The 13,986-nt window shown below is 38.4% G+C and overlaps 1 protein-coding gene across 3 annotated transcripts in view; it reads left to right on the plus strand.

The window, feature by feature from the left end:
* LOC126916553 (uncharacterized) overlaps positions 1 to 13,460 on the plus strand; it is a 30,008-nt gene extending 16,548 nt beyond the window's left edge. For all 3 annotated transcript variants that reach the window (XM_050722492.1, XM_050722498.1, XM_050722507.1), the window contains exons 2-4: positions 3,724 to 6,664; positions 8,950 to 9,235; positions 9,836 to 13,460. In XM_050722492.1, the coding sequence (XP_050578449.1) occupies positions 4,337 to 6,664; positions 8,950 to 9,235; positions 9,836 to 10,014 (2,793 nt within the window). In that variant the 5' untranslated portion in view covers positions 3,724 to 4,336 and the 3' untranslated portion in view covers positions 10,015 to 13,460. The remainder of the gene's footprint in view (positions 1 to 3,723; positions 6,665 to 8,949; positions 9,236 to 9,835) is intronic.
* Positions 13,461 to 13,986: the final 526 nt, after the last annotated feature.

A 13,986-nucleotide genomic window follows, 5' to 3' on the forward strand; every position in this document is an offset into this window, starting at 1 on the left:
TAAGCGCGTCAGAGCGTAGCAGTGCAGATAAGGTTTTGCAAACCCTCGTATCGAAGGTCTGTCGACAAATGCCAATGACGAGAAACCGATTTACATAGAATACTTGGAAGAACCAACCTACGAAGAAGCAGAAGAAGAAGCAGAAGAAGAGGAAGACGACGGTGACGAGATAGAGAAGAAGGAGAAGAAGAAGAAGAACTAACGGAAGGAAAGACAGGAGATCGCGAGATACGCACGTGATCATCGTGTCCACCGTTAAATTGATAGCAACTCATACACAATGAACTTCATTTATAATCGCCGACTCTAACTCGAGCTACTTCGGCTAGTTACGAAGTGCCAGAAGCAAATCTCAACGTCGACGCCGTCTCTCTTCCAAACGTCGATTTCAAAATGACGACGTGAGAATTCTGCCTCCGACGTTGCTTCTACACGACTATTCCTTTAGTCGAACTGCGCAAACTTCTTCGTCGTTCTTTCGCTACGAAATTTTATTACGAAGCATCTCCCTCTTTCTCTCTCTCTCTCTCTCTCTCTCTCTGTCTCTGTCAATTGCCGATTAACAAGTAAGACGGTTTGTCGTGACAAACTGAGTACGAAAGGAGACGGGTACATAGGTGAATATTTTTGAACCGCTGAAGATTTATTTAACAATTGATAAATGTATCTTGTTCGAACTGTAAAAGGATTACACGTTACTCCGTTATTTGATACGAACTTTATGGCAGTCATTAGATAGAATTTATACAATTCTTGAAGATAGAATCGCTTAAATTCGCTAAATAACGTTTCGTGAATTTTAGAAACGATATACTTTTGCTAGAAACAGTTAATAGTTAGATAAATGACAGACGTTAGATACGCGATGGAAAAGTAAGGGTGAAATAAGCTCGTGCGCGTAAATGCGTAGGTAAGTGAGAGTACAAGGGAATAGGGAATAGGGTGAATCGAGTTCCTTTTATGGCCAGGATGCCGAAAATAAAGTATACCACCATGTACTGCCATTCTTCTTAGAAATTATTTATTTAACGAACGTAGCGCGTATAGATTTACGAAGAAGCTGTATCGTTTAGGTATATAATAATATCGAGAAGCGAGAAATTTTAAAAAGTTACTCTCTAATATCGCAAATGATTATTAGCTGTAAATAATTATTTACCGATGACGTATACGAAGGAGTAATTAAAATGTAAAGTTATTAATATCAAATTGGGTCACGTCGTACAATCGGAAGATCCGGCTATTGGAAGGTCTCCTCCCTATTGATATTTAACCGAAATAATACCTACACTGAAAAACCGGTTACAAGAAGAAATTGAAAGATAATTTACAAAGATGATTCTACTTTCTAAATTAAGAAGAATAGTTAATATTATTCGATCCACTTAGATCTACATCAGAAATATCGCTTCGGAATTAATTACACACGGATATATACGAGATTAGTAGTAGAAACACGGATTAAAAGATTAGTAGAAAGGATTAAAAGATTACAGATATATTGAGAATAATAAAAATGTATTTTATAACGTAACTCACGCTGGTTGATCCTATTTCTCAGTTGCAACGATTACTTTCGTCACGAATTAATCAACGTGGCTGATCTCGTTTGGGTATTAGCAATCAATGTTCGTTCCTTCGCGTATCAAGCGTAATACATAGTAACGTCTGCGAAGGCGGCCCGAACAATTGATACGGCATAAAAATGGGCGCAACTTGAAAACAAGGTCAGACGAAACGAACGTTTATACGAAGAGTCCTTGTATCGTGTTTGTACGACGAGCTTTAGTTCGGTAAAAGTACTTTAGACGTTGCATCCTTATTTTTCCATGCCTAGTACCAACTCGAGAAACGGAGAATGCCGATCGATACTCGTTCGGGAATAAACGAATCCGTGATTAATGTAAGCAGCGCTTGACAAATATAATCGAGCGTGAAATTGGTCTATTGAAACGACGATGGAGTTCTGCACCGAGTAGTATCTACCTATACGTATACGTGAAAAACATAGCGAATCTTGAAACATATGAATTTCTCAATTACTCAGTTGCGGAGAAAGTTGTACCTCTTTTTAAAGTTGCAGTAGCTGCTTAAAATTATACAGTTGTAATACCGTTGTTGGAGATAATTAGGCAAGCGGATTCGAGTTTGTTGTCGGAAGAAATATTTAGCGATACTTTCGGAAATGTTGGTATGCTATAAAACTAAAATTTAGATATTCGGCAAGAAATTGAATTTTTAAAATCAAAAGAACGTTGTTCGTTGCTGATGATGTTAAAGTTACGTTCTATTCTCGAAAAGTTTGTAAATAATTCATTTAGAAGCTGGTTTTGGAGTGCATGCTATATAAATAATTGGTTAAAAACGTGACGCTTAGATGAACTGAATTATCCTTTTGATTATGCATCGAAGCGAGTAATGTATTTGCAGTTTAGAGACTTTTATAAATCTTCTTGGAGTATGCTTGTGCGTGTGCGCGTGTGTGTCATAGTAAAATTTAGAATGTACATAAATACGACGTAATCGCGAGAGAGATATAGAATATTTCTATTAATAATGAAAACGACGTTGGGCATTATAAGGATATCCATTCGTACTAAGATACTTTGGAACTTTCTGTAAACACGGTGGACGAAGGACATGGACGGAAAAATAAGGTTTATCGAATAATAAAGTGTAATTAGTGGATGCACGATTCCCTTCTGCAAGTTCTCCGCTTATTGATTTATGGATTAAAATAAAACATTTCTCGCGTCATAACGACCATTATAGAGATATACGGATTAATAATGATACGTTCTATTCGACTCATGGTTTCCGAGTCTTTGGTTTTATTTACGGATCATCGCGTCTACTGTAACGAATATTGGCAAACTATCGTAAAAATTAACAGACTGCGTCGAACGATCCTTTTCGATTAAATTGGATTAGACGTAAATCTCTTTTTTTAGAGCTATCGATGAGACTAAACATATAATAGAGACTGTCGTAAAGTCGTGTCAAGTTGGAACCAGATTTTAACACCTTTACGATCGATATCCGTCTAAGATGAAGGAGCACGCTATTGTTTCTATACTTTGCAGATTTTAACATCTTTACCATTCGTCTAAAGCGAGGCAGAATATTACGACTTCTGTACTTTCCAATTAACTATCGATTCATCAACTATCAACAAATACAGAAAATGCATAAAATTAATTCGGACGAAACATGGATAAATCGGTTAAAATTACTTTTCCAGTTGTTATCTTTCCACGGATCGATCGCATTCGCGATTTATGGAAATTCATTTGAACAAAAACACAGAGTAGGACGCGAAGAATAGCGAGCTAAATTTTCTTTAAGCCTGTGAACTTAACAACGAGCAACATCGCGATTAAAAACGAATGCCCGTAATATTAAAAGCTCTGTTTATAATATCAGAAATCGGAACGACAAATCGGCTTTTCGTCCGAATTCTTAGCAAATAAATATTACGAAATAATATCGGATTTATAAATATTAAATTGATATTAAAATATCGCACACCGTAATACATCGAATCGTAGAGAATCACCGGACGTAACAAAAATATTACGTACGAATCGTAATTTCTCGCATATCTCCGAAGCGAATCCTTTTGACTTTTTCGACCATTGGTCTCACGAATCTTGGATAATAAACGTCACGATGCACCGCCGATAACACGTCGCATAAAGTAACGTATGTATATTTCGATCGCAGAATACACCGCAAGAGCCGAAGCAGTACCGTTCGCCGTATGGGTGCCTGGGTTGACGATCGTTTCGCGGAGGAGGAGGCGGTCCCGATTAACCAGGGCCCGAGAAGAAGGAAAGCGTCCTGCATCCTGGGCCACGTTTGCGATGGTGGCGGCCCAGATGCGATTCACCAGCGTACAACGAAGAACTTTAAGAATTCGTGCAGATCGTCAGCGTCGTTGTTGCCGTTACGCCGTCAGTTTACTAGGCAGCTCTACGAGTGGCCCGGTTTACCATTGTTTAAATCAAGGACGAAACTAGATCAGTTTTGAATCGATCGCGCGAATCGCGATCAAATTTAACCGTGATATGACTTTTTTTCTAGCGGCGCGCGTGTTTTTAAGTGCTACGAGAAGGTAGAGGATATAAAAGGATAAGAAGAAGAAGAAGAAGATAAACGGGGTATATGTTTGATCTAATTTACACGGAGATCGACAAAACGAGAAACAAAAAAAAGAAAGAAAAAGAGGTAGTTCAATCGTTAAACGAGAAAAAAGAATAGGTTCGATGTCGTTGCGTCGGCCGTTCGAGGACTGCGCTTAAACAGCAGAGTCCTCCTTGTTCTTGGTACCATCATCATGGCCGAGTGGGCCAAGTTCAATGGCGAGGAGAAGCTGACTCAATCGAGCAACACGATCGAGACAGAGAGCAATAACAAAGAGGAGGAGGACGGTACCGGTGGATCGCGTGGTGACTCGAGAAACGCCGAGGTGATAGCACGAAAAAGCGACGAGGAGTTGTTGATCGAGAAAAGACGTTCTTCCGTAAACAGGACTCCTCAAGAAACGCCGCGTAAAACGGAGTCGCGAAAAGCTAGCGACGCGACCTCGTCAGAACTAAATTCTTTGGTGAAGAACGCGTCACGGTTGAGAAAAAATTCCGATCAGATCGGAATTCTTACCGAGGAGCGATCCAAGATATCGAACGATCAGAGCTACGTGAACGATGCGGCGATCGAGAAGGACGAGGAGATACGAAATTGTTTGGAGAAAACGTTCGATGCTTACAACGAGCCTGGCTCGAAGATTCGACAGGAAGCTAGGCACGAATTGAGAGAATCGAAAGAATCGCAGAACTCGGTGAAAAAGCCTGACAGTTTGTACAAGGACAACGTTGCCAGCCCGCCGAAGCGTAAGAGCGTTTTCGCAGAACGAAGTTCGATTTTTGGCTCTCCGACGAAGATCTTGTCGAAGAATCGTTCGCCGTCCGAGAAGAGTACCGAGAAGTTGGTTAACGGGAAATCGCCGCGGGAGGACAAGCAACAACATCATGTGCAATTTAACAAAGACGCGAAGAAGCAGCAGTCCAGGGAGCAGAGGCCGCAATCGAGCCCTTCGCTACCACCGTCGACCACCAGCAGTTCCGAGGATAATTCCAGCTTGGGGCAATTGTGCGAGGCTACACCACCTGATGGCGGTTGGGGATGGGTGGTCGTCGCAGCTTCCTTCATGGTTAACCTCATAGCCGACGGTATTACGTTCTCGTTCGGCGTGATCTACGTGGAATTTCTCAACTATTTCGGCGAAGGGAAATCGAAGACGGCCTGGATCGGCAGCTTGTTCATGGCGATGCCGTTGTTGTCGGGCCCCGTGGCCAGTTTCCTCACGGACAGATACGGTTGTCGAAGAGTTTCTATAGCGGGCAGTATCCTAGCGGCGGCCGGTTTCGTTATAAGTTCTTTCGCAAACTCCATGGAGGTTCTGATATTCACTTTCGGTGTTCTCGCTGGCTTCGGTTTGTCCTTGTGTTTCGTGGCAGCCGTGGTGATCGTCGCTTACTACTTCGATAAGAAGAGATCTTTCGCGACAGGTTTGTCCGTCTGCGGTAGCGGTATAGGAACGTTCATCTTTGCCCCGGTTACGCAGTACCTGCTGGCTGAATACGGCTGGCGGGGAACCACGCTGATATTGGCCGGTCTGTTCCTCAATCTGGCTGTTTGCGGCTGTCTTATGAGGGATCTCGAATGGACCACCACCAGAGCGAAGGCGAAGACCGAGGAGAGACGGAAAAATCGCGAGAAAAAGAGAACCAGGATACAGAGCTCGAGCGTGGACTCGTTCTCCGCGAATAGTTCGCTGAACACCCTCACGATCATGGAGAATCTTCGGACTCAAGAGGAAGAGGAGGAGGAAGGTGAAAAGCTATTTTCCAGTCTGGTAAGCTTACCCACGTTCGTGAAGAACGGCGAAAAGGTACCGTTGGAGGTATTGGAACTACTTAGTACTCGTAAAAACGTGTACAACGTGTTACTGCAAAATTATCCGAGTCTGCTCATCTCCTCGAGGAGCTTCAGCGATTCCGGGCCGCTTCACGATCAGCTGAGCACACCTTCGGCCAGATTCGTGCCCACGCCGAGCTCTTTGTCCGAGTTAAAGAGCGAGGAAAACAAGGACAAGGTCTTGCCCAACGACGAGCAAACTCTTCGACAGCAAACGGACGCCGCTTGGCGATTGTGGTGGTTGAAGAAGATCAATCTGGATAGCTCGTTGAGAAGATCCAGCACTCTCGAGCATACCAGGAGACTACCTACTGCCTATCTGAAGGATATCAGAGTGCATAGACAGAGCCTTACGTATAGAGGTGCTATGTTGAATATAAATCGATATCGACTCAGGGCATCCAGTTGTCCGGATATTTATAGGAACTCGATGACCACCATAGCTAGAACCAAACTCGTTTGGTACGCCGGTCTCTGGGAATTCTGGGACCTCATCGTCGATATGCTCGATTTTTCTCATTTCGCTGATTCGCGTTTCTTGCTGTTCGCCATTAGCAATTTTCTCCTACATACCTGGTACGACGTGCCCTACGTCTATTTGACGGACAACGCGATCGAGATGGGCTTTAGCGAAACCGACGCATCTATTTTAATATCGGTCATAGGAATAACCAACATGGGTGGCGAGGTAAGAACAATCTTCGATTCTGAATTTAATGGCCGTTTTGAATTTTTCACCGAACCGCGAGCAACGCTTTTCTTTCGTTGGAAAGTAGAAAGTACATTCATCGGCTATTAATATATTCTTCGTTAATCGATTTCTTAGAATATCCTTATATACCGAGTCTTATATACGGAGCGATCCGATAATTTACCGTTCTTTCTTCTTCGTATCAATTTTTATCGACTATCAGAAATTGCCATTCTAGTTACTTGTTATCGCGAGATAAAATATTTTTATTCGAATAATTTAATTACAATGGCGATTAAACATAGAGTTGTAATGTATTTGCTTTAACGCACGGCGTTTCTTATTCCAACCTTTTTTTTTTTTTATAAGTGAACCGACTAGTTTATGCGCAAACCTAAATTTTCCAATGCCTCGGGCTTTGTTCGTCGAGCGAAACGTTCGAAATCTTTCTCGATGAAAATAAAAAATTTCCCAAGGGACGAAATTTCGTTTTCCAAGTTTCGGCAAGTCGATGATCCAGTTTGCCTCCGAACAATTAGTACCGTTATTATTACGATTCGATATCTGCACGTTATTCGGAATCGATCGTTGTCTAAACGTAGGACAAGTATGGCACGACCATCGCACGATTTTAGCGCACAATATCAATTTATCTATTCGAAGGCTATTTCAAGCACGTATAACGATGTTTATCGATGTATGTCAAAGAATTTGAAATTCCAATAGTTGCAAACGATGCTTATTCTTTTCACTTCCTCTTACGTTTAATCGCAATTTTACGGTAACAGTTGTTATTGTGAAGACGCAACGATCATGGATACTTTAAATCTAACAATGACGACGCGTTACTTAATATTATCGTGTCGCACGAACCAACATGTCGATAATTCCAAATATCGATGTTCATTGTTCGGTGGGTTCTCCTTTGCACCGTTACTTTCTTCCTTCGTGTGTTCCGATATTAGTTTGTCTCGCCGTTATTTATCCCTCGATCAAGAATGGTTATTTCCGCCTGCCGATTCATCGAGACATCCATTCCTGGAACAGCTGTTTTCTGTGTCTATGAGCGAAATTTTTGAAAATTTTAGATCTCATAATCGCTTTGTACCTTCGTACGGCTTCGAAACGATATTTGAAATTAAATCCCCACTGGAATCTTACGCAACGATCGATCGGCGTCTATCCGTTAATCTTGTAAAAACGTTGCATATTATTTTGTATTACGCGTTATAATTCGTACTATGTAATTATCTGTATCTATTACTGCATTTTCTGCGACGTTTGTATTTTATATATTTTTGCAAATTGAAATTTCTCGCATACACGTAAACAGATAGACGCGTCTTAATAGCTTAAGAATTCATAATCTTTGATCTTGGTCAATATTTTCCATAAAAATTCGATTTTTTATTTGGATTTACCTAGCTGTTAACGATCGAAAAACTTGAAAGAATTTTTCCGGAAACTCTGCTCTCTGGTGTAAACGGGCAACGTCCACGCAGGGTCGAACGTTTTTGTTCAACCTAAAAAGCTTCTTGAAGGTCTGGCATCGCGTCAATACCGCCTTAGGTCAATCAGTGACGTATCTAGTTCCTTTCACCCTCTCTGATCTCGTTTGATCGCAAACTCTCTTTAATCCCGAGTTTGCGTCACGCGAAAGGGTTAGACTAGACTTGCGTCGGTGCGATTAACATAGAAACAATTCCGAGAAAAGTTACATAGTTCCTTATCGATTCAGCGAAGTCAAATACGTGGAAGATGCATTAGAAACGATCCTTAAGACATCGTACATCAGAGACACCGTAGATCGTTCGCGTCCTATAGACAATTCTCTCCTCAAACTCGTAACATTTTTTGCATATATAAAATAAACGTAATGGTTCGAGTCATCGATTTTATATGCAGCTTTGGAAATTATAGTTTTGTAAATATTTGCTTTGTGTTAGAGGATGTTAACGCATCGTTGGCCAGTCACGGCTGAACTCGTAATTTCATGCATAAAGTAAAAGTTGCTCGATTTTGCATAAAACAGGCGGTGGTGCGCGTTAATCTTTACATAAAATAACCGGTCAACAACGTGTTTATACTTGCTATCTATTACTATTTTTTTTTTTTTTTTTTTTTTTTTTTTTTTTTTTTTTTTTTTTTTTTTTTAAGTATAATCGTTCTACGATTTTCCCGACTCTAGAACTTGAAATAATAATTTTATAAGGAAAGTTGAATGTATTCTCACTTCACTTCTGGAAATTTTATAAATGTTAAAAATGGACAATATTTTTCAGATTCTGCTTGGTTGGGCAGGAGACAGAGCATGGGTAAACGCATCTATCGTATATGCAGTATGCATGGCATTTTGTGGCGCGGTGACGGCTTTAATACCCATGGTAATTGGTAATTACTATGCCTTATGCGCGATCTCTGGTGCTTTTGGATTATTCATCGGGGCAAACTACAGTCTTACCAGCATCATCCTCGTCGAACTGATTACGCTGGAAAGATTCACAAACGCGTATGGCCTTCTACTCTTGGTCCAGGGTGTTGCAAATCTTATGGGTCCTCCGTTGGCCGGTAAGGAGAAACTCTAGTTACGAGTTGCTCATTTTTCCACGAAACGGAACGATTAATACCTCCTCTGTTATTTTTATAATTCTAGGTAGCATAAAACCAATGTTGCGTAATTAAATAAATAGAATGTTTGAAAATTAACGATGAAATTTAAGATATTAATTTAAAAAAATGTTTCATTATTTATTATTTGTTATATTAAAAGACCTAAAGCTAGATCGAAGCTTTCCTCAGATTCGTAAACAAAATTCTAATTTCTACTGTCATACAATTACATATTATAATTTAATACATATTTTTACGTATTTGCGATAGACACGATAAACGATTATATTCCTACGAATACTTGAAACAATTGGTTTACGCTAAAATGTCAGAGGGTGGCAGGATAAATTACCGGTAACTTTGTCCGTGTTACCTCGGGTGCTCTATGTGAATTATACGATCGTAATAGCTTTAAAGTTCCATGACCCGGATTGAGCGTCGTGTAATTACGGCCAAACTTCCATTGCTTGACAACCGAGAAAATTCGGCCGAATGCACCGCCCATCTTACGGAACATATCGATGCCTGAGTACGCAAAACGTATTTTCATTGTTTCAGGATGGCTTTACGATATCACGGGGACGTACGATTTGTCGTTCTACTTAGCCGGTTTCTTCATTGCGTTGAGCGGAGTTCTCTTACTGGCGATGCCTTTAATTAGCCTATACCGGAAATGTTTGCACGGATCGAGGAAAGAGGAAACTGACGAAGATTTTGCAAACGTGAACAGAGTCTGAACGATGACGGCGACCGATCACGTTAATTATTTCTAAGAAAACTATAATACGATCATCGATAATGCGATACCGATATACATCGATCTGTAATTTATGTTATCGATTTAATGGAATTTATGGAAACGCAACGTTTTCAACCAAAAGGAATTGCAATTAGCAACTGTGCAATTAGTTTTACAGCGGTATGTTTTTCCCGCGTTGCGCTGTAAACCCATCGCGTATTTTACATTCAATTGAACGTTCGTGGTTCCTTCGTAGAATAGCGTATATACAAGCTAATTAAACGGTTCAGCGCGTTAAGTGATTTATCTAAATAAAAATAGAAGTAACGTTTCTTCAGGCATCTTCTTTCATTAAGGATTTATATGTCCTTTGAGTTTCGCGCGTGTTCGAACGACGAACGATCGATCGATTCAATGTACAAATAAAAAAGATTGACAATTATCGCTAGTGTCCAAAGATAATATTACGAACGATCTGAAAAGAAATACTTCGATACGTAGACTGATCAAATAGTGAATTAACGAGCACTGTACGATCGCTGTTTGTCATTTAACATCCGATGATATTTACACGAATATCGTATTCACTTTGTACTCAGCAGTCTCAATAATTGTGCTAGCAACGATGCTAGACAAAAGTGGGGGCGAAAATGTTGCTAATTTTACAAAGTTTGAAATACTATTAATCGCTGAAATAACTAAAAAATGATATGTAATGAGGAACAGAAGTTTACGATTAATCATAGGCGATGTCACGATAAAAGTAACGTATAAATTGAAATAAGCTTGCTTTAGCAATAAAGAGCACACACTTTTCGAATCGGTTTCAACGTCAAGTGTGATTGATAATTAAGAAAAGTTTGAATCTCAGGATAATAGATAAACGATAAACCAACCATTCTTATTCCTCCTAGGATTAAAAACGAAATTCGTCTTGTACTTTTTCACCATGCGTTCTCGAGGAAAAGATAATGGAAGAAAAAAAAACGTTCCTTTTGGCGTAAATTTTTTCACTAGATTGCATTTAAAAATTTGACAAGTTATTGCCACATAACGCCGAAAATATCACTGTAAATACAAGTATGTTAGAGTCTATCAGTCAGATGTTTTCGCTGTTTCGTTGATTTTATTACTAATCATATCGAAACAACCAGAAGTCGCCTTCGCATTTTTTTTAGCGTAATGTTATGCCTGCTTTTGTAGTTTTGTCGATCGAACAAAGACAAAAAGTGAGATTAAACGAGTAACGCGAGCCAAATATGCTCGATTAGTCGTTCAATTTAGTTACCATTTCATTCCTTTCGATTTATGTACATTTGTGCATGGAAAGGTCTTAAAGACGTGTATGTAAATAGTCATATATGTATATATATATATATATATAGCTTTTCTGTGATGATGAACCTGAATTTTATGAAATTTTCGAATTATATATAGGTTACCTCCGTTCTCATAGCGTGTGCATGCGTTCGTGCGTGCGTGCGTGCGTGCGTGCGTGCGTGCGTGTACATTAATTCTAATCAGGCATTTCCAATTTATTTGCACTGCTGTCACATTATATTATAGCCTAACGGCGTCATATAGTCGTACACGGATATTGTAACTACCATCCTTGGCAAGTTATTTGTTAAGATGTTAAGTAATATTAAAAATTGATGGGTTATGACTTTTCAATTCTTTATTTTAGATATTCAATCGAGCCGTAAGAATAAATCGGAGATTAACGTTAAGATTCGTAAAAAAGAAGAGAAGGAAGACGAATCAAAGTGCATGTTACGATCCTTGATATAAGCAATTTTTTTAGAAAATCGTTCGTACACTCAAACAAGTTAGTTTCCCAATTTTTACGGGGCCTTCGTACGACACAAAAATTTCAAAGTATTTTCTTCGGACAAGTATACAAAAAAAATTCCATTCTCCGATATTTTAAAAAAGGAAAAAAGTCGGATATCTATGTATGAATTACCATTTGTCTTGCGTCTTAATATATATATATATATATAAATCTATCGGCACATTTTGCCATTCGAGTAATAATTTATTCTTTCATCGTGGTACAATAACTAGTTCTACGGTGCATGTGCTCGCGTTATGGTAGCGTGATTATGCAGTCGCGGCCTTACGGGCGTTTACAAAATGTATAAAGTAATATTTTATTATGAAAACAAACTGCATTTCAAATATACGAACCCGGATTATACGGTCGCTTCTGCCGATCGACTTTTCATCACATAGTGTTTAAGTAGTTATTAAGGCGAGGTATGGGATAATAATTTTTGTAAAGGAACTAGTGAGAACTTCTATAATAGCCGCGAACGGAAACAAAAACTTATATCTAACGTATATTACGAACGTTTTAAAGAAGCAAATGTTTTTGTTCGAGCGAATGATAAGGATACGTTTCCATATAGCGAACGGTTTTGACAATTTGACTGATCCGCTGATAAGTGTGTCCACCAAGTGCGTCGTAAACGTTGAATTCCTTCTCGAAGATTTCTCTTCTTGACTGTTACTCAATAACCAAGAACGTTCTCACTACCTCTTTATTAATAAGATATCCTATTACCCATGGTTGATAACCTCGAAACAATCGCTTGAACGTTTGAAAGTGGCTTAAAGTCTATGCAGAGACAAGAAACAATGAAAATGATGAAAATGCTCGGTTCCAGACATGACGCAGACACGTTAAGAGTTTCTTTTGAACTGTAAAACAGGGAAAATTCAGAGCAGAACCGTTCTTTTAGTTTTATACATAATACACATATATTTAGAACATAGCATACTACAACTGTTGCTTACTACGTGGTCCAAAAGTGATCCTTGTGATCACTTGTAGTCTGGATTTTCGTGAGCAATTGTTTTTTTCTTTTTTTTTTTTTCATTGCACCTTATAAGTTAGAATAAAGTATAGCGTAAATAATTTTCGAAATATTTGTATTTGTAATTTTCTCTTGTAGTTATGAAAATAATATGATGTATCACATAATCGCAAACTTGTTATTCTTGTTTTCTTTTGAGCTAAAGTACGATCAGTAACCAATTTTCGTTGTGTGATTATCTTTACATTTTAATCGTTGCAAAAACATTATTCCTTGTAATTGAAAATAATTTAAAATTACGTTAAACGTAGTTCTTTTTTTAGTGAATCTTTCGATAACTTAATGCGCACGATTATCCTGCTAAAAGTACGGTTTTGCTACAGTTATAAGCAACATTGTTCCATTGTAAATGGAATACGGAGACTTATGTTAAGACTCCTTTTTAGACTTTATTAGAACAACCCATTTTTGAATTGTATAAATGTGTATATGTGCACACAGCTACACGTACTCAGGCACACATACATACACACATTCACGTATAAACGTATACTACTCACACGTACAAAAATATAAAAGTCTTATTTAAACTAAAATAAAATAAAAAGTAAATCACAACTTCAAATTGCTCTTTTTTCATATTCTAATACTACCCTCTCGTGCATGTATGACATTTTTTAATCGATATTTTTACTAATAATTCGTCTATCATGGACGATAACAAAATCATTCGTTGCTCTATAGAAATACAATAGATAACATTTCTGATGTTATAATAGACAATCACAATTTAATGTCACCAGTATTTTTACTCGGCGTAAATTATTATTTTAAAAATTCATTAATATATCTCATGAAGCTACAATCCACGTATCGTTATTAAATTAAATCGTTTAATAACAGATGATTGTAATCAATAACTTACCATCCAAATGTTGCTCGTTCAAAACTAATTCAAAAATATTTAAAATATGTCGAGTTGGAAACATTTTGTAAATTTTGTATAGATTAAGATATATTGATATTAATTGAATACATTCTGATTTCATAGACTTTATGTACAAATCTGCATTTTATTATATTGGATTCCCTATAATTGTACGGATTCATAGATAGTTCTAACGTACTCTACTACAGATGACGTTATCATT

This window comes from Bombus affinis, chromosome 1 (genome assembly GCF_024516045.1).
Source record: "Bombus affinis isolate iyBomAffi1 chromosome 1, iyBomAffi1.2, whole genome shotgun sequence".
In the NCBI taxonomy this organism is placed as follows: domain Eukaryota; kingdom Metazoa; phylum Arthropoda; class Insecta; order Hymenoptera; family Apidae; genus Bombus; species Bombus affinis.